We start from the raw sequence: 20,682 nt of genomic DNA, 5'->3' as shown, positions 1-20,682 counted from the left end.
GATTAGTCAGATTTCCAGTACCTTACAAACATAGTCTGAACTATTTCATCTTTGTTGCCCCTAGCATTATGTCACACATTTATACATACAGCTGCATACAGCTACAGCTTGTTTCATTGATGCCCCATTGACGATATGACACATTAAAGATCAAACGGCCAGTTTTAGGCAAACAGTTTCCTCTCTTTCAGGTACTTGTCCCATCAGTCTCTTTCTGTCTCTATGTTTTTACCAGGAATGTACTCCCTGTGACCTGGGCTGAAAATGGGGCTGGGAGTAGTAAGACAGAACAAAGGGGAAGTGTGTGTTTGTGTGTAATCTTGGAAGGACTGCCACAGGATATTCATGTTGTGTTCCTGTCGTTTGGCAGTGTTGTTCCTCAAAAATAAATTCTTTGTAAACTTCTGGAATGCAACCTGACACTTTCTTCTGTAGTGTGTGTGTGTGTGTGTGTGTGTGTGTGTGTGTGTGTGTGTGTTGTAGTTTTTGCTCTACAGCCGAATACAGAAAGTACATATCAGCAGTGACACTTCTGATAACCTGTCTCCTGAGTGAGTTGGTGCTACTGACTACACACTGGGACAGCTGTGTGTGTGTATGTGTGTGGGTGTGTCTGTGTGTAAGCAGCAACATTATTAATAAGCTGCTACAGGAACATGAAACAAACAGATGACTCAACTCTGCTCCTCTACAAACCAGAAATGCTAATGCAAGTCATATGAAAAAAAGTATGGCCCATAATAATAATAATAATAATAATAATAATAATAATAATTATTATTATTATTGTAGAACACACCATTTGGCAGCATTAGCCATGCTTGTTCTTTCTTTTTATAATTCTACTGTCAAGAACTTTAACATTTTGTTTTGTTTTGTTGCAGTTTCTTTGCATGGTCTCACATTGGTGTGAATTTGTTGGGACATCTATTCCTGCAAAAATTGTGTCATTGTGTTAACACACCTGAATACTCCAGACCAACAAACCTCTGCATTTAAACATGTAGACACACAAGTCTGTAATGCGAGACTGAGGTGAACCTACATGGTCAAACCTCCAGCCAACTCGAGTAGATTTTCATTTATACGGTAGTTTATATGTAAATAGCTATAGAAAGATTGGAAAGATTAGAAAAAACAATCTGCATTCAGGGAAATGTAAGTAAGCTCTGGTGACTAAAATATCACAGATAGATTTAAAAACAGATATAAAAACAAGGTGATCATAACTGATCCTTTAGATCAGGGGTGTCAAACTCAAACAGTGGGCCAAAATTCAAAACTGGAACAAAGTCGCGGGCTAACATTAATATTTATTGAAAAAAAAAATCTTCCTCTAGATATAAGAATGAATGTTTTCTTATGGACTCAAACATGTTTTGCTGAAAAACTGAATATGGAACAAGCAAAGCTTAATACTAAACAATATATATATTAGCTGTATAATACCAGTAGCCCAGCTCTAATAGTAATTTGGTATGGCTTCGCGGGCCAAATGTAATTAGGCTGCGGGCCAAATTTGGCCCGTGGGCCAGAGTTTGACACCTATGCTTTAGATGAACTGGCAGGATTGTTTTTGTATTGAGTGATTAGCCAAATATGCACTTAACCATTTAAAACATTAGACTCCAGGTTTCTATTTTCCAGTTTTCACTCATACACAAACATATCCTCTCCATTTGGAAACAAAATATTTTACACACAGGTGCAGCCACACAACAGTGCGGCTACTCCATATTGTGTAAAATATATATATTGTGTAAAAGACAATATAATAATAATATATAATAATAATGTGTAAAATACAATGTAATATAATATTACAGATAAGTTTCAGTTAAGCCAGAGCTCTGTTTAAGAATAGTGTAACACAACAATGTGTATAACACAGCTATCAGTGGAATGTGTATGAATGCAGAAGTCCACTTAGAGTAGTTTTTCTTCTTGCACTCTACTAGTTGCATTCAAGTTCAGGAACAGTTTTAGTTCAGTACAGACAATACTGTATGTGATATTCTTTATTTACCTGTAAATAAAACAAGGTGTGTTTTATGTAACATTCGTCATATCAGAACTAGAGCCTCATAACAACCTGGCACATTAATGAAAATAATGTAATAAAAGAGAAAAACAATGGAAATCAGCATTTTCACACATTGTTGTTATGTGGAAACTTGTGTATAGCAGTGCTCTTCTAAACTGTGGCTTACACTGAGACTTTAATCAGACTTTAATCTTTACAGCACATGGGCACACAGCAGCAGCATCTTGTTTTCAGACAGGTCCTAATATATATGTAGCTGTGGTCAGAGGTTTGCATGCATTAATCATGGGCATGAATCTCATGGGAACTTGGAGCTTTTAGTGATTTCTTCAAACACTGCATTTTATATAGTGGAATGGTTGCACAGCATACCTCTTTAATTACTTTAAAAAACAAGAATTGGATGCACACATTTGAATTTATTTTGTGACCGATTCTCTTCAGAATTTTTCAGACAGAACTTTTAGGCAGAGCCAAGTGGCATAAGGCATCCACTTTGGCATCATCAGGTGATGCTCTTGTGAGAATGAAGTGGCGAGAATGACAATTAGCACCTCCAAGTCCAAGGCTATGGTTCTCAGCAGGAAAAGGGTGAAGTCCCCACTCTGGTTCACGGATGAGTTGCTGACCAAAGTGAAGGAGTTTAAGTATCTCAGGGTCATGAATGATGGGAGTGGCAGATTGATAGTGATGGAGAAACCCCTGAACAAAACTCGACACCCTCAAACTTGATTGAAATTTGTAGCTGCTCGTGTGGACAAGCCACAGAGTAAAGGTTAGGCTTTCAAACTTGTACTGTACTTGCACTGTACCAGCTTTCAAGCATCATGGTGGTAGTGAATCTAAATTCATCATGATCTGGGGCTGTTTTGTTGCCAGTGGTACTGGTACATTGCACAAAGTGGATGAAATAATAAAAAAGGACTGAGTTTCACCTTAAATCAGCAGTTAGATGATTGAAACTTGGACACAAGTTTTTCTAACATGATAATAATCACAACACGCATCAAAACTGCTCTCCTGTCTTCATCCGCTCACCCCCAACTGATCGCAGCAGATGGCCACCCCTCGTTGACCCTGGTTCCTCCAGAGGTTTCTTCCCGTTAAAAGGAAGTTTTTCCTTCCCACTGTTGCCAAAATGCTTGCTCATAGGGAGTCATATGACTATTAGGATTTCTCTGTTTTCTTTGTATTATTGTAGGGTCTTTACCTTACAATATAAAGCAGCTTGAGGCAACGGTTGTTGTGATTTGATGCTATATAAATAAAATTGAATTGAATTGAACCGAATAAAGTAGGCATTCATTAAGTTTCCAGAATGGCCCTCCCAAAGCCCCAAGCTCAACCCTATTGAAAACTCGTAGACTACACGTACAAGGTGGGTCTGTGCCATGAGACCAACAAATTTAAATCGTCTCTCAGTTCAAATTCATGTCATTAAAATCATTAAAGATGTATGCCTTACAATCATTTCACTCTGGAAAAGAACAGTTCAATGAAATCATTAAAAGTCCTTTTAAAGCCATCACAAATCACTACCATGCTCTTAATGTAAAAGTAAGTAAATGGAAAAAAAACCCCATACAGGTAGATGGCAAAGAATCAAAAATATTTTAATAAAAAAAGTAAACAGGACGACTGCTTCTCAAAGTAGGAAGAGAAGCCATGCAAGTAATGAAAATGGTTTGTTCTCAACAGGTAAATTGTTCCAGTCTGATAGTCTTTAAACACAAAAGCTCTTTTACCTTATTTTTTATAAGCAGCAGGAACAAGAAACACAGCTGACTGAAGTGGCTAACATGGTTTGGAGTTAAAAGCAAAGGATACTAAAATAAAAAGGATAATTGACATGAATACATGTAAATATAAGTTCAAGTCAGTAAATTTGTCAATGCAATGTTCTCCTCAACTGTTTTATGTTATTTTTTAAAGTTTATTATGAATATTTGATCTGTAAAAAGTTTTTATAATGCATTTAATTCCATTTGTTTACTGAGTCAGCTTACTTATAAATACATATATTTATTTCATGTTTTACTTTATCAGCAGATATTAATTAATGAGACAATATTCTTCAAGAAATAAATCAGTGTTAGTTCTTATGTCACTCATGTGATATATGCATACATTTCTGCCCTCTTCAAGTCTATGAGGTGAATAATCAGTACACTTCCAAAAACCTTCATTTCCTTTACGCCTCTCAATCCACTGTTGGGTGATGCATTTGCAAGTTTTAGGAATCCCTCCAGTCTGCATATTTTAAATGCGTATCCAAACAATTCTGTGTGTGTGTGTGTGTGTGTGTGTGTGTGTGTGTGTGTGTGTGTGTGTGTGTGTGTGTGAAAAGAAATAGAGAGAGATAATGAAAGCCTTCGTGTAAGCACTGGTGAAAGGACAAATTTGGAAACACCAGATCAGAGAGGGAGGCAGCATTTCAATGTTAAAGCTACAGAAAGGGAACTTCAGTGTGCACATTTTACACAAAGTTTCAGAGACGGAAACTAACAAGAAGAACAGAGCCTGTATCTTACTAAGTCTCTGACTTTCCTCCTTTCTGTCTCTGTAACTCTTGGAGGAATTCAAGCTGGTACCTGTGTGCAGAAAGAAAAAGTGCTGGCACTAGTTTGGTATCCCATTTGCTAATAACTACTGGATCGTATCATGCAAATGAAACAGCTTCAGTTTGGTGTTGTGTTGGATAGAAATCTGCATGCAGGAAGGTTTTTTTTTTTTTTTTTTTAATAACTTTTGTAATAGCACTGGAAAGAACATTTTCTTTTGAAACAACACTGTGAACAGCTTTTTTTATTGAAACAGCTAAAAATATGTGATAGCTGGGATCAACTTTTGTACATGTCACCCTTTGCTCCTATGTACCTCAGTTCAGTGAGTTTTGAAATATCTGCTACACCCAATAATAGTGCACCCAAATTATAAACAAATCACCCGATGCCTTTATAAAACACACAAATACTAGCATCCAAAAATACTATATGAAATAGTTTTTTCTGGTGCTTTTGGTAACATACTGTAGTCATCCTCCCGAATGGCCGAACTTCTCACCCCATCTCTAAGGGAGAGGCCAGTCACCCTTCGGAGGAAGTCCATTTCCGCCGCTTGTATTCGCGATCTCGTTCTTTCGGTCACTACCCACAGCTCGTGACCATAGGTGAGGGTAGGGGCGTAGATCGACCGGTAAATTGAGAGCTTTGCTTTTACACTCAGCTCTCTCTTCACCACAACAGACCGGTACAGTGTCCGCATCACTGCGGCCGCTGCACCAATCTGTCTGTCGATCTCCCGCTCCCTTCTCCCATCACTCGTGAACAAGACCCCGAGAGACTTAAACTCCTCCACTTGGGGCAGGGTCTTGTCCCTGACCCGGAGTTGGCACTCCACCCTTTTTCCACTAAAAGGGCTATGCAATGAAAATACTAAACTTCCTGATATTAACATCTATGTTTACCATGGTAACATCCATCAATTTAATTCCACCTATGCAGTTCAGGGTCAGGCTCCTCCAGGGATTAAACCAGGAATGTTTCACTTGTTATTTGAATGTGCAAACCACTGCAATATAATAATATGAATAATTAGTACAAGTTCACCAGTTAAGCAATAATTAAATGAAGCATTTAGACTATTAAAATGAACAGCATCACAGTTGTTTTGTAGAGGTGATGTCTGAGGAGCAATGATATTCATCAGTGGGAGATGGGGAAACCCAAAGCAGCTACCTTTGGAAATGAAATTTGAACCCAACACCAAATGTCACAAATCTCAGTTCCTCTAATGGCCACTTGAGGCTGGCTCCATAAGATAATCAATCCCCACAGGGTGTCTTGTTAAAATGCTGAACATGCATTAAAAACATGCTTACATCCTGATATGGAAAACTGTTTTGACAGTTTGTATACTTCTCCTTTCACAACACTGCATGCTAGGCGAATCGATTTTATAACTCATCTATTTGATTGACAATATGCTTTCATGATAATCATCATTGCGATTGATCCTACAAATGCTACTAAAAGAGTTTCTGCCCATTAAGACAGGAAGACCTGCTGTTTCATGGTTATTGGCACATGATCAGTTTTTTTCTATGCAGGGTCTCTACCTTCAAATAAAAAGTTGGCACTATATAAATATGAGTGAATGAAGTAATGAATTCATTTGTTAATGGTGATAATGGTTTATTATTTCATTTGCCAAAAATTTTATGTCAAACAGTGAGTATAATAAAGATTTTTTCTCTAGTTGCAAGACATTTAACCCTGCTCTTCCCCTTTCTCCTTTTTTCTCCTCCCTTTTGCTTCTTCTCTCCTCAGTTCTCTCTTTTTGGTTCTCGCTCCACCAGCAGGACCACCGACTCTTCTTCTTCATCGACCTCTTCTCCTGCACCTGTGATCCTTTCAGCCCAGATGGTAAAAAGAGCCGATCGACTGTCTGGCACTGGACCCCCAGCCCTTAGCAAAGCTGAATTTCTCGAGCGGGTGCGTCGCAGTAATCAGGCCTGCCAGCAGGGGGAATTTGAACTGGCTGTTCGCCTTTACAGTGAAGCCCTGACTGCCGATCCCCAAAACTGCATTTTGTACAGTAACCGCTCTGCAGCATATCTGAGACTGGGCCAGTACAGCACCGCGTTGGATGATGCAATCAAAGCACGACTCATCAACCCCAAATGGCCCAAGGTAAGAGGTTGGACCCTTGGCCAATCACACATTTCAAATGAGATTGTGGTAAAGTTGCTGTTCCTGAGACTTTCTTAAATGGATGTGAGAAGGATGTATGGCTGAGTCATCACATTAAAGTGTCTTGTGTGTATACTGAAAAGCAAAAAAACAGCTAACTATAAACACTTAGAATCAATATGTTATCCTCTGTGAAAGCTCAGCCTCATTTTGGAGGAGTTTATGCACAGGTTGTCATGTGATGGTGATCTTTGATCAAGTTCATTTTTGAACTTGGACTTTAATGATCTGCGTGCAGCTCAGAACGAACCAGACCCTTATTTTCTCTCTTTCCTTTCAAAATCTCGTCAGATGGTGTGTTTTTCTAGAGTTTGAATTTTTAACAGTGTGTGACAGCTGAACAGAGGTCTACTATTTAGATGCTGCAGCCTGCTTGTTGTGCTTTTTATAACATGTTGTTAAAGCTTGTCCTTTATAGTCTTTCTTTGTTTGGCAGCTGTTTAAAAGGACAGCACACACATGGATCTCAGAGATGTCCCTGTAAATATGCAAGGATTAGGAGAAACATTGTGATGACAGTGATGATAGAGAGATGGACTATTTACGTTCACTGCTAATGTATCAGTACTATTTTTTTCCCTGTTGTACAAAGATCATATTTTGGATATTGAACAAGTATGTAACAAGTAGGTTTCTCAGCTATCACACATTTTTTCTTACTATATCACAATCCCAGCATTGTTAGTGAAGGAAACAATGGTGCTAACACCCAGCAACATGCTTCTTTGGGTCTCATGTGGGGGCACTATGGCCAGAGCCACATGACCCACAGTGGGCAGCCCACTGTGGGGATAAATACTGATGGAAAATGTAGGCAGATGTTCACTAAGCAAAGAGGGGCCCACAATGTAACTTCTGAGTCCCAGAGAGCAAAACTTCTATTGGGTTTGCCCTAAAAACAAAACAGAGGCGGGGGACAAAATGTGATCACGTAAAAATTAGGGTTGAGACTATTACTCTTGTGCATCGCAGAAAGTACATTTAAGTACTTCTTTACACTTGAAGTGGCTCTCTACATCTTACAAAACAGTGAGCACTGAAGGACAGCAAATGCTCTGTGAGTCTTTTACAGCCATTCAGAGGAGGAAGTAGGCAGGCAGGAGACTGGGTTTGCCAGGCTACCTCTGTCTGGACAGCTGGGGCTTGGCCAGTTCGACTCCACTTCCTTTCTCTGTGAGAGAGAATGGACGGAAGTGGTGTTTGTGTGTGTGTGTGTGTGTGTGTGTGTGTGTGTGTGTGTGTGTGTGTGTGTGTGAGTGAGTGAGTGAGTGAAAACCTTGCACGGTTGTTAGTTTGTTTTTGAAACCCTGGCTAGGCCTTGGCCTGAGTTTGGCACTTAAAGACAATAACAGAAGCAGCATTCCTGTGTCTGTGCTTGTATAGTGGCGGTGTCATAGCAGTGTGCTTGCTGCAGCATTTGCTGTGGGTCAAAGGCAAGATCAAGACTAATGAACTACCAATAAGAGGGGGTCTTTCTGAAGGGGGGGCATTTATTTCTGCTTGAGTTCCTTCTTTCGGCTCTTCATCAACCCGGCCTCGGTGTCTGCTTTTTTTCTTTTCTTCTTTTCTGTGAGCCTCCCACAGCTTGCCCTAGTGCTGCCCCTGTCGACTTTTCTGTTGGCACAACAGGCTCAAACACACAGTCTCTGTATCACAAACACAAAATGAGTCGACTCCGTCATGGGAACTGAGGGGTGTAGCTGGTCAAAAGTTGCTTATATTTGTGTGTTTATCTGGATAACAACACCGTACAGAAAAGGAGGACTTCTTTGCATTTTTGATTTTGTTTTCGTCCTTTTCTCTCTCTCATGCATTCAGTGCAAAGATTTAAGAAAGCTTTTTGTTTCTTTGTGATTCAAATGAAGTTACATCACAGACGTAAAATTGCTGCAGGAGCGAAAGCCTTTCTTGTGAAAGTGTCTCTCTTTTGTAGATCTGGCTCTTTTGCGTATGAATGTTTTCTGTCATGCCCACACGGGCTTTGTGTGTTTTTGAGAAGTTGTTAAGTGCTTTCACAGAAGCTTTTTTTTTTCTTTTCTGAAAACAGGTGCATTACTTATTCAAATATCTAAGCTTATAGCAGTATGGGAAAGTTTTGCTTCACCACACAGACTGCCGTACTTTTGGGTCCCACAAGTAAAGACGTCTGCTTGGCATTGTAGCAGATTAAAGTCTAGATAACTGATCTTGGATGAGGTATCGTTTATGGATCAGCTGAGATTATGATGCTGATGGGAAATGTTTTTGCTGAAGAGTTTGTTAAGCCAAAACCAAAAATCTAAATTCATCTCTAGAAAATCAGGATGTATTGTAGGGGGTCAAAAGAATGACTGACTTACTAATGTAGCTCAAAGAACACAGAACACTGCACAATGATGGCAGGAAAAGGGTTTTAAATAGGCAGAAATTATAAATCTCAAAACGCAGAGAGCCAGCAAGAGAAAACATGGTGAATATAAACCTTCCCATCAGTCTGGGAAGTCCATCATTCTAGTGAGAACGATTATTCAGTTTAAAATATTCAAGACAGTTGCCAATCTTTCCAGGAGTGAATGTTCTGATAAATTCACCCAAAGGTCAGACTGTGAAAAGTAAGCAAGTAGCTAATACATTTGTTATTGTGCGCAATGTACTTTTTAAAATACTACTTACAGTATGTGCCCTTTTTGTGCTTGAGCACATGCCCTCCAAAATATCAGTGACTGTTGAACTGTTGTCCGTCCAGTTATCGTGACTAATTATTGTAGGGTAAAGCATTCTTTGCTTGTAAATATAGCATATAATCATTCCAGATCAATTTGTCACTAAATGTAGTTCCAAACAAATGTTCTCTTTCCTTGCATTTGAAAAATGTCAGTACAGATGTTTGTGAGACATTTTAAGCTTTACATTAACAGTAAGAATTGATAGTGATTGTACAAAACCCAGAAATGTGGAAAAGATAAGTTGCCTAGTTTTGGTCTGCTTAAGAAATCAACTGAGAAATATGAACTTTAAATATCATAATGATCAAATGAGATTTTCATCAAGAAAAATTTTGAAGAATTTTTAAATACCGCTGCAGTGTAGTTACTGGGAACTGTGAAGTCATTTAAAATGCAATGACTTTGAAGGCCATTTGAGTGTATGTGAGACACTCCATAGGCCTTGAAAATAATAGATTAGTGAAAAACTATCAGATCTATCTGATGATATAATTAATCAATGATTGCACTATAAATGTTATAAATATACTACTAATAATCAATATTACATGTACTGCTTGTAATAGTCCCTCTCTTTATTACACTATACACTGGATACACTTTATACACTGGATTTGTGGCAGAAATCTGAAAAGAAGAATATGTTAAATTAAACCAATGCTTTCTGTATCCCTAAAAATCCTCTAAAGTAAGCAAGAATTAAGATTTTTGTTAGTTTGGTTATACCAGGCCTTTAATCATTTGGGTATAAGTTTGATGTTACAATCCATAACCGTTCCTACATACTCCAGCAGTTCAATGTAGGAATCAGTGCAGATGATCAGTAAGGATTCAGTGGGTTCTCTGCTCTGAAGTAGGAGCCAACCAGATGGCAGCCAGCTATGGCTGTTTATGCAGAGGGCCGTGGAGCTGGCCCCGCACTGCTCAGGCTTCCCCTGTCATTAAGAAACTACTCTGCAACCACATGGGGCAAAGATATTACCAACATACGTGCAGAGAAAGCACAGCCCTGTTTCTTTAAGTAGGTCTTGGGGCTTAAAATGTCCTGTTTAGGAAGCTTCCCCACATGACAGAGGCTATATTATAATGTGATCTAAACAAGGCAAAACATTCAATTTCCGCATGTTTGGGTTCCTCCCTGGCTGGGTGAGTTTAAGGTCCTATGACCGACGTTGTGTTGATGTGATTTTAATGTCCTCTGCTGGTTTTGTGCTATAAGTGAATCTGTGTCACGGAGAACTCAGCGTGGGTCAGTAGGGTAATCCAGGACTTACTGCAGAGCATGTGAGGTGAAGGAGGAGTCAGTCTACAGCAGGGAGACATTTCATATTGTGTGCCCCACTGTACATTGAACCACACTGTTGTTTTCTTTGTGTATCAATTTGATCATTTTCATCCACCAAAGACACTGGTGGTATTGTCCATTGTATTCAAGCATATAGTTTTTCAGACCAGTTTCAAAAAGTCTTCTAGATCTGAAATTCTGATTCAATTAATCAATCAAAAACAAAGGTGACGGTGAAAAGAAGCAGTGTAAAAATGTTTTTCACTATTTTTGACATTTAATATACAAAACAATTAATAGGAAAAGCAATCAAGAGTGTAATGTAAATAATTGATAATGAAAGTAACTGGCAGAAAAATAAACAAACCTTTTGATATTTGTTGTATTTCTATTCATTTTGCTTAAATTTTTCAACAGTTTTAGTCTCTAAGTGAAATACTGAATTTTCATTATGTCAATATGTACTACAAGTTAAGTAAATAAAAACAGCTCATTATTCTTTATTTTTTAAATTCATTATTTGTTTCTTTTGTTAAGAAAATAAATATGTTAAGAATTTCATTGTTAAAAAGGTTTTACATTTGCTAAGAAATAAATCAGTACGTCATTTAAAAAATGATTTATTTCACATAAATTCTTAGTACAAACAGAACATTTCATTAGTAAAAGAAAGATACAGACAAAGGAACTGAGATCATTCTTACATTTCAAGTTTTTGCAGCAACCACTAGAGAGCAGCAATGATATGTCAGGAAACTCCCCGCTCACAACCTCTTGGACAACTTTTTTTTTTTTTTTTTTGTCACTACTCAGTAATTCAGAGAATAGAATAGATAGAATATTGTGTTTGCTTAGATTGCCGTAAGCTATGTAAGCTATGTCACATTTTGAGTGTAAAGGACTGTCTGCCTATGTCTCTATTTAAATAATCATACTAGCTTCCCCCCCCCCCCCCTTCTCCTTATCGTTATCAGCAGATAAAGGCCAGATGGAGCTACTTTGCAGCTTTTCATGAAAAGCAAATGTGATAACATATTTGGAGAAAAAGCACACACCAGCAGTACTATATCACCTGCTGCTTACTCTGTGCCACACACACACCCATACTTATACATATCCTGCAGACTGTAATGACTTTTAATTTTGCCTAGAAGAGCAGTGGGCCTAATTGCCTGGCATTAATTGGGAGATATGCTTCTACTTCTCTACTTGCAGCATTGGTTTATATACACTCTAGACTTGACCATAGCTTGCTGTCTCAGCAATCCTGCTTAGCTACTGCAATTTGTTAATGCGTCCTTTATCCTCTCTCTGCGTACATCTCCCTTGCACACAGTTGGGTGCCTCGGCTGTCTGTGCAAAGAGAATTTCAGTGAAAGAAATAGATAAGAGTAGTGGGAGATAATGAAAGAGTGACTCAGTTGGACTTGAACACAGCATGGTGTGACTGCTATCAGACTGTGAGCAAGTAAAAATGAACATCTCAGGATCAAGATTTTGGTCTCAGCTGTTTTTAAGCAACAGGGGTCTTATTTCTGTAGATCATTTCTATTGATTATGATAATATTCTGCGCAGAGTTAATTTTTGGGAAGGACATTAAGACAGCTGGAAAAATGGATCTAGTTTGCTTTCTTTATTTGCAAAGGCAGAAAAAATAGATGTGCCCATGAGGCACATCTGGGTCTTCAAAGAAAAAAAAACAAAGACAAACTGCAATTATTTAATGATTGAAAAAAAAAGAAGAGGAAAGGTCACCTGAATCCAAACTGGGAGCTGGTTCCACAGAAGAGGGGACAAAAAGCTGAAGGCTCTGCCTCCCATTCTACTTTAAATACTCTTGGAGCAAAAAAAATCAGCCAGCAGTCTGACCGAAGTCCTCTATTTGGGCAGTATGGTATTATGAGGTCTTTAAGATAAGATGGGCCTCATTATTCAAGATATGGTATGTGAGGAGAAGGATTTTAAATTCAATTCTGCAATTGAATGCCAATGAGGAGAAGCCAATTCTTTCTAGCATGCTGATGGTTGCTAATTAGCATTATACACAATGTAAAATTGAATAGAAACTGATGGAAATATTATTAGCTTTTGGCTATTTTGAAATAAACAACAGTGTTCTACGTGTTGCAGTTTTGGCCTATGCTAAGCTATGCTTGTTTAGCATGTGGCTAAAATGTAACTTAACCTTATTCCTAACCCAAAGTTCTTCGCCAACCTGATTGAAGTAAAGACGCTAAAGTTACGAGATTACCACAGCGATTATTCTCCGGGGATAAATCACTGTGATAAACTGATAAATCACTTTTTTGTGTGTAAAATCTAATGACAGTCCACCTAGTGTATCTTGTTGTTGTTCATTCTCTCTCTCTTTCTCTCTCTCAAAAAATGCTTAACTATGTTTCACTGAAGTACGGCTTTGCTTCAGGATTTGTCATCCTTGCCACAGATGTTGCGATTTTCTTCTTACATTCTGAACATTTGGAATTGAGCAGCCTCGGAGTAATAGAGCAGAAAAAAAGAAAACCTGAGAGAAAAGAGAAGAGAGATAAACAGCAAGACTGAATGACTCACTAATGACAGGTTGTATGTTGGTATTTCCAGGCAGAGGCTGAGGTTAATGAACAATCAGATCTTTGGGACTCCTGTGATGTCTGTGTGGGAGTCTCTGGAGGCAGCCGGGTTTGGGTTTGAGCTTCAAAGAGAGCACTTCTTGTAAATGTGATAGGAATGTGTACAATATAAGCAACATTTGTATGCTGGCTTGCAGACTCCTTTTTTTTATAGTACACATAATACAGTTCAAAACTGCTCAGTTAGTCAGTCTCGGACTCTTCATCTCTTCATGTGTGAAAATGTTAGTTATCGTTCTCTCACTCTGGACGACACCACGGGGAAAGCGACATATGAGGATGAATCCTGCAGATCAAAATGCAAATAATGCTTACAACAAAAAATACTACGTAAATAAAAATAATAATAATGCTAATTGTATTGTGCAGCTGAGGTTAATGAGGTTGATGCAATTAGCATTTTGGGTGTTTGTTAACAGCAGTTCAGCTGCAAGAGCTAGAGGAACCAAACACTAAAATAATTACCTACAGATTTTCTAGACAATAAAACCCTTCATATTATTGTAGTTTTTGCAAGTAGGGTACCAGAAATCTGTCCGAATTGAAATAAAACAACATTTATGTCCTTTTGTTCACAGGCTATCATATTTCTGGCCACAAAACACCTGCATTCCACTAATGCATGCTGATGGATGATCAATCTGTCAATCAATGTGTAAAACCTTATGCATACTTTCCTCGCATTAAATCAAATACAATTATAAGCTCATCTGTTTGGCAGGGCCCCAGTGACACTGCCAGGCTGCCAAGCATGGGAGCTTCACTGGGCATATGTACCACCAACTGTCTGTCTGAGCTGGCTCCCGTGTAGCGTATCAATAAAAACAAAAAAACAGAAAGATCATACAGTCTACATGATCATGTAATAAACATGATCATGTAGACTGTATGATCTTTCTTAGGAGGAGAATGTCGAAGTCTTGCATGACACAATGTGCAGGCATCAAAAGATTAATAAATGTGGAGCTCAACAATTTCATAGCCAGACAGGGTTAATTCTCTTTTGTATGTTCCAGCTTATCAACTCAAAAAATGAAATTGTATATTAATGAAACTCTTGAAAAGCTGCATGTGCCTTTATTTTACACAGGAAGCCTGGAGACATGTTACCTGACTGAAATGTGGAGTCGTCCAGCCGATAATAAATGAAACTGTTTCAGCACCGGAGTGTTGAAAATGCAGGGATGCTTTGTTCACTCCATCATCCAGCATTAATTGCTGAATAACAGTGTTTGAGCCAAAGGTGTGAATTTCTGCAGAATGCTATCAGTACTTACTCCTCTCTGAAGATTTTGCTTCTGTAATATTCAGAGGCGATAGAGGAGTGTTATGTCAGTTGGCTAAATATGACCTTCACAAGTGTCCTGAGGGACGAGAGCAGGCTCAGTGTGCACCACTCCAGTGACACGCCTGTCAGGCACAAGCTGCTAATATAGTCAAATATCAGACGAGCTGAGGTTACCTGTTGGTGTGTGTGTGTGTGTGTGTGTGTGTGTGTGTGTGTGTGTGTGTGTGTGTGTGTGTGTGTGTGTGTGTGTGTGTGTGTGTGTGTGTGTGTGTGTGTGTGTGTGTGAAAGAGCATAATAGCACAATTTAATACAACCTTGCCATAAGGCATGAACAAATCAAATTAGCTATTAGTTAGCACTAGCACATAACATAACATAGAAACATAAATAGAACACACGCACGCACGCACGCACACACACACACACACACACACACACCTACCTTTCTTATCTTTTCTGTTGACTACATAGTGTAATTTATTTTCTCATGGACACATACAAGGCTGAGCGTTGTTAGCTTGCCCAGTGGTGCATGCAGTCACTACAATCTGTGTAAATCTCCTACACTCAGGAATATGTTTATGTAAACATTTTTCTCAATTTTCTACTTGTAAAATTGCATTGGAGCAACAACGATCGCTATTTTAATGACAAAAGAATCCAAATTTATCAACATAATTTTCCCCACTCAGATTTCAGATTTTGATTTGTTTTTTTCTTGTTGTTTGCATGAGCACTATTAACAGCAGGCAGCTGATTAAGTGGAACCTATACTACCCTGTGATTATCCATTAGTTTATCCCTGTAAAAATTGTTTGAAGAGGTTTTATACCTCTTTTGAAGACAAAAGACATACATACAATTTAGAATTCAAATAATAATGATAATCAATTCATTTATGCATTATTAATTTTGAATAATTAACTTAAATTCATGCTAATGTATGGTGTAAATTGCTAAATATTTTTTGGGGAAAGCAATCATGTGAATATTATCATTTAATGATCTCTTTTGTAAAAATATTTACAAGTGCATTAATTGACTTTGAATGTGATTTGCAAATACATGAAAATTGTTTAAAATATTATCATTATAATATGCGAATATCCTATGACTTTGTTTCTTTAGTCATTGCAGTAAGAGCTGGTGTGTTGCTGAACACATTAAACCTTGAACTTATGGCTTGGGGGGTGGAGAGTATGGTTTTATTAGCCTATTACTGTTCAGTACTGCCAGCAGTGCAGAGGTGTTGACCCCTCACTCCTCCAGATCCTTCCTGCTCTCATCCAGTTCTCCAGAGGAAGAAATCAATGTCGAAAGCTTTCAGCTCTGTTACTAAATCAATACCTTTTTCCTTGAACTGCACAAACGTATACACAGATAAGTGCAACACAGACGCATGCACAACTGGACAGATCTGATAAGCAAACAACCTCCCTCTCCATGTTATTTGGTTTCATTTGCTGCACCTAGACTTTGACCCTTGCTCACCCCCATGTGATCATGTTCTCCAAAAGCAACACCCCAGCATCTGACCTCTGAACCTCTGACCAGCCCTTTCCTTCACAGCCGAGGATGGGTTTGTGTTGTGGTCACATTGATTTATTTTGTGTTTGAAAGACAGAGACAGAGGTGCTGAAGGTTAGAGAGGGGATATAACAGCTGTTTTATGGTCAGATGACCGTGATCACAAATAGTCAGCTGTAGAAGAAGTGGTCAGATCCTTTACTAAACTAAATATCATTTTTTCACAGTACCCTGTGAAGGTCTGCACTCAAAAGTTTAATCAGCATAATGTATTTAATTGTTAATGGGATCTAAAATGCAGTATCTCATGTTTTTTTCTGTCATACATATTCTGATACAGTAATGGATGGCCGTATTAAATATGGCCAAAGGTTCATATAATGATTTTAGCGAATAAAATCCTTGTCAGTCTAAACATGCTCTAAACATTCTGATTCTAATAGGTTTTTTTTCTACTCTCGCAAAGAATCACAAACCAACATGCTTTTGAAATTTGTGGTTTGAGGACACTGGCTCAAGGAATGGTGTCTTTAAAATAAATATTCTGCAATAAAATATCACTTCTGTCTATTATAATATCTATTATAATATGCATGATTTTTAAAGATTATTAATATTGATGCATGTATTGTGTACATATTAAGCTGCTTGAGGTCGACCTGTTGAAGTTTGACCTATTTTATATTTAGTGAACTAGTTCAAGTGGCTCATAGTGGATTCCTGTAGCTCAGTCAGTAAGTCAGGTTTTCTGCTAAAGATGGCTGATTTGGTGCTGGTATCTTCTCATATACATGTAGGCTGTTGTAAACAATAGAAAATATTTACAGAAAATCTTGATTGCTTTGGCCTTTAAACTCTTAACGTCCAACAACTTGGATAAGGTTAGGGCTAAGTTGCATTTCAAATTCAAGCTGAGTGCATTTCTTAGAATTAGAATTTAGGTTGAAATAAGTTTGTATGCCTGCGTATTAATGTTATGTTATTATTATATTAATATGGGCTGAAATACAGTGTACTTTGTACAGTAGCTGGTAGATAAAAGAGTTACTTTTTACCTTTATACTCTTATATATTTCAGAGCCGGTACTTTTTCACTTACTTTACTTAAATAAAGAAAATCTGTATTTTAACTATGAGTATTTTTAACACAAATATCTGTCTGTGCTTTTGCCAGTTCTGCTTATGTGGATGTAGGCTTTAAGGTTTTCTGTGATGAAAATTCCATTTAAGTGACAAAGCAGAAATTAACCTAACCCTAATTCTACCACTCGAGTGCTTCTGGACAGGAAATGTGGCAGTGAGAGCAAATTTAGTAGAAAGTGAAGTTGTAACTATGAGGTGACAGACGGTGAAATATTTTATGCCAGCCTTTGGTAGTTAGTATGATTTGTTAGTAATCTCTGACACATTTAGGTTAGTCGTCTGTATTGAGGTTCAATTTGTAGCCCCACAGAGCAGAGGTGTGCGCTGCATCTGAAAAGGATCTGTGCAGAAACTACCCAAACCCAGCGTGTAATCATGTCTTTAAAAACACTAACAAATAAACATATAAAACAAATTTAATCAACATGCAGCAACAGAGTGAGAAAAAATTAGAAGAAAAAGTGTCAATAAGAAGTAACAGGATTAAATCCTGTTCATTCCACTAATTGTGTGGGTTTTTTTTTTTTTTGCGCAGCCACACAATGATAAGTCTTGGTATAAATGCAGCACTTTCCCCATCCAGCTGATTGAGATCATTTCTGATTAAGGAAAGGTCTTAATCAAGGTTCTTTTTGCAGCTTTCACTGTTAGCAGGAGATATATAATTCATCAAAGATTTTAACTATAGCTTCCTCAGTATGTGCTGGAAGTGGGTGTGAAGCACTGGTGTATTTGTTGTGATTTTTTTGGTTTTTGCTCCACCTCCACTTGACAGTGCAGAAGGAGGAAATATTTCTGGTTAGTAACTTTACCACCATCTTCAGAAAAAAACATCCCATTATTCCATAAGAAGAGATTTGTAGCCTAAAAGAGTGTCAAGCTGGGAAATGGAAGGAAACAAAATCTGTAAATGAAAAGTTATTTTTGTATCTAAACCTAACCAAGGCTTAACCCTATTGTTTTCCAACCCATTACATTTTCAGGGTCATATTGTTGAAGCTGCTGGCAGCTCTCAAGGTGTCCAGAGTTGTTAGTACTGTGGTATACCAGCTGCCATATGTCGCCAAGAGCTAGTGCTCCTGTATGAACAAGAGTGACAAATTCTGTATCAAGAGAGCAGGAGAGGTAGTGGTGGCATTCACAAAACTGTCAGCTAGGAGACCACAGTTTGTCTCTTGTGTAGGAGCTCTGTTTTTGTGCTGACTTTGACTTTGTTTTCATTCTGTTTAGTTTCCTTCACATTTTTCGCTTGCTTGTTTTTTCTGTTTGGTTAGAGTTAGATTCCAAAACTGCTAAGTTTAGTAAAAAGATCATTGTCATGGTTCAAATTAACACCTGCTAGCAAGGTAAAGCTTTCTTGCTTGAAAATAACACTGCAAGATACCCAACAGATTAAAATGTGACATAGCGTTGCTAAGTGACAGGTTGGCAGTGAGACGGCAATGTGATATAGGTAAAACAATTTTATTCTTCAATAGTTATATAAATCTTTTAACAATTTAAGGGCCTTTTAGACATTATGCACCATCACCTCAGCTGAAAAAGGGCAGGACAAACAGTATGTTTTTGTTTTCTGTATTAGGGCAGGAGATATACTCAAGTTACAAAAACATCATAACTTGCTTATTAATATTGACACTTTTGACATGTGATGCTTTGTTAGTATAAAAATTGGGGTTTCTTATGCAAAAATATTCTTCCTATGTTAACTGTGCTGTTTATATAATATAATGTTAAATTGTGCAGTTGTTTTTGTGATGTTCTGCTGTAAAATCTAAGGGACTGGCAGAATTACTCTACCATTTAAACTAGTTTACTGTCCTGAGAGCTGCAGATGAGGGATTTAATCGATTTTCCTCGGTGCTGCAGTGCATGGATTTCTTCAAACTTTATCTTTTAGGACTCTCTTTTATGCTGATGTAGTGACAGTTCTGGTACTCTACCCATGTAATTTAATTGTTCCTATGTCAGTGCCATTCAACTGATATAATACTCAGTCATTTAAATAACATAATTGATAAGCCAACTTTAGCTTAAGTCAGTGCCAGTTTGATTTCTTTTTAATCAACTGGTCAGTAAATTGGTTGGTACTTGACGTCACAATGCTGAGACGGGGACTCTGGTGTGCGTAACTTAAGCCAGTGTCAGTCCACTCAGTGTTAAATCAAATTTACAAAAGGATTACTTAATGAGATATATGTAAAATAAACATATTTGCAACAGTAAAATAGTGTACAGCTACGTGTCACCTAAAGTGTCATTTCCTTGTTTTTTTGTCTTGGAATTTCTTTTATTGGAATGTTAAAGAGCAACACAAAAGCTGGATATTTTGTGTGCCTTTAACCCCTGGGCAAACAGTTTCACGAGACACGCATCTCATAAGCCTGGATGCTACATCTATATGTATATATCTGTGAAAAACGCAGAGTCTGAGCATGACTGTGTACTCTCTGACTAGCAGTGGTCAAAATAAACATTAAATCTACCAGTCTGTACAGAGAAACTGAAATGGAAAAAAAACCCAATAATTGTACAACAACATAAATGAAGGTGTCTAGATTTTTGTGTTATTGTTAATAATATTCTCTTTATATCTACAGGACATCTAATCTTACTGGTATTATGTAGTAGTGACCAGTGTTGGTCAAGTTACTTGAAAAAAGTAATCAGTAACTAATTACTGATTACTTCCCCCAAAAAGCAATCCCGTTACTTTACTGATTACTTATTTTCAAAAGTAATTAGTTACTTAGTTCCTTTTTTAAAAAATGATTTACAACCTGAATAGGTAATAAAGCAATAGATCTTTCAGCCCAATTCTATTTTTTCTGCATAATCCATCATATAAAATGTAATCAAATGAAAAAGTCTCTTTTTGAAACTAGTTTTATTAGTTTTAATCTTTTAACTTTATGCATCAAGCAAACATTAAATTATATGCAACATTCTCTGACTGGAAGAAATTTGTTTAACATTTAAACCTATTTTCTGCACATTCCAGCATATAAAATAAAATAGTTTTTTCTGTTTACACTCACTCTTTCAAATAGATGCACGTAAAACACAGCAGAAAATACATAAAATCAAAGACTTCATTACTTGAAAAAAGTAATCAGATTACAGTAACGCATTATCCGATTACTTTTGCCCTAGTAGCCATCTCTGGTAGTGACAAATATATGACCAATGCTTTCAAGGCTTAATTTTGATCATTTGTTGTTTTCCCAGCGTAGGCTATTAGGCAAACAGTTGTGTTATATGTGTTATATAAACATAATTTTGAGGACAAAGACTTGCCTCAAAAACA

The 20,682-nt window shown here is 37.5% G+C and overlaps 1 protein-coding gene across 3 annotated transcripts in view; it reads left to right on the top strand.

Annotated features, from left to right (window-relative positions):
* The window catches only part of ttc28 (tetratricopeptide repeat domain 28), a 146,174-nt gene that overhangs the window by 2,018 nt on the left and 123,474 nt on the right, over positions 1-20,682 (top strand). For all 3 annotated transcript variants that reach the window (XM_063477992.1, XM_063477989.1, XM_063477990.1), the window contains exon 2: positions 6,373-6,735. In XM_063477992.1, the coding sequence (XP_063334062.1) occupies positions 6,373-6,735 (363 nt within the window). The remainder of the gene's footprint in view (positions 1-6,372; positions 6,736-20,682) is intronic.

This window comes from Pelmatolapia mariae, linkage group LG7 (genome assembly GCF_036321145.2).
Source record: "Pelmatolapia mariae isolate MD_Pm_ZW linkage group LG7, Pm_UMD_F_2, whole genome shotgun sequence".
Classification (NCBI taxonomy): Eukaryota; Metazoa; Chordata; class Actinopteri; order Cichliformes; family Cichlidae; genus Pelmatolapia; species Pelmatolapia mariae.
Note: the sequence above shows the minus strand (reverse complement) of the source record. Positions and strands in the feature narration are given on the sequence as shown.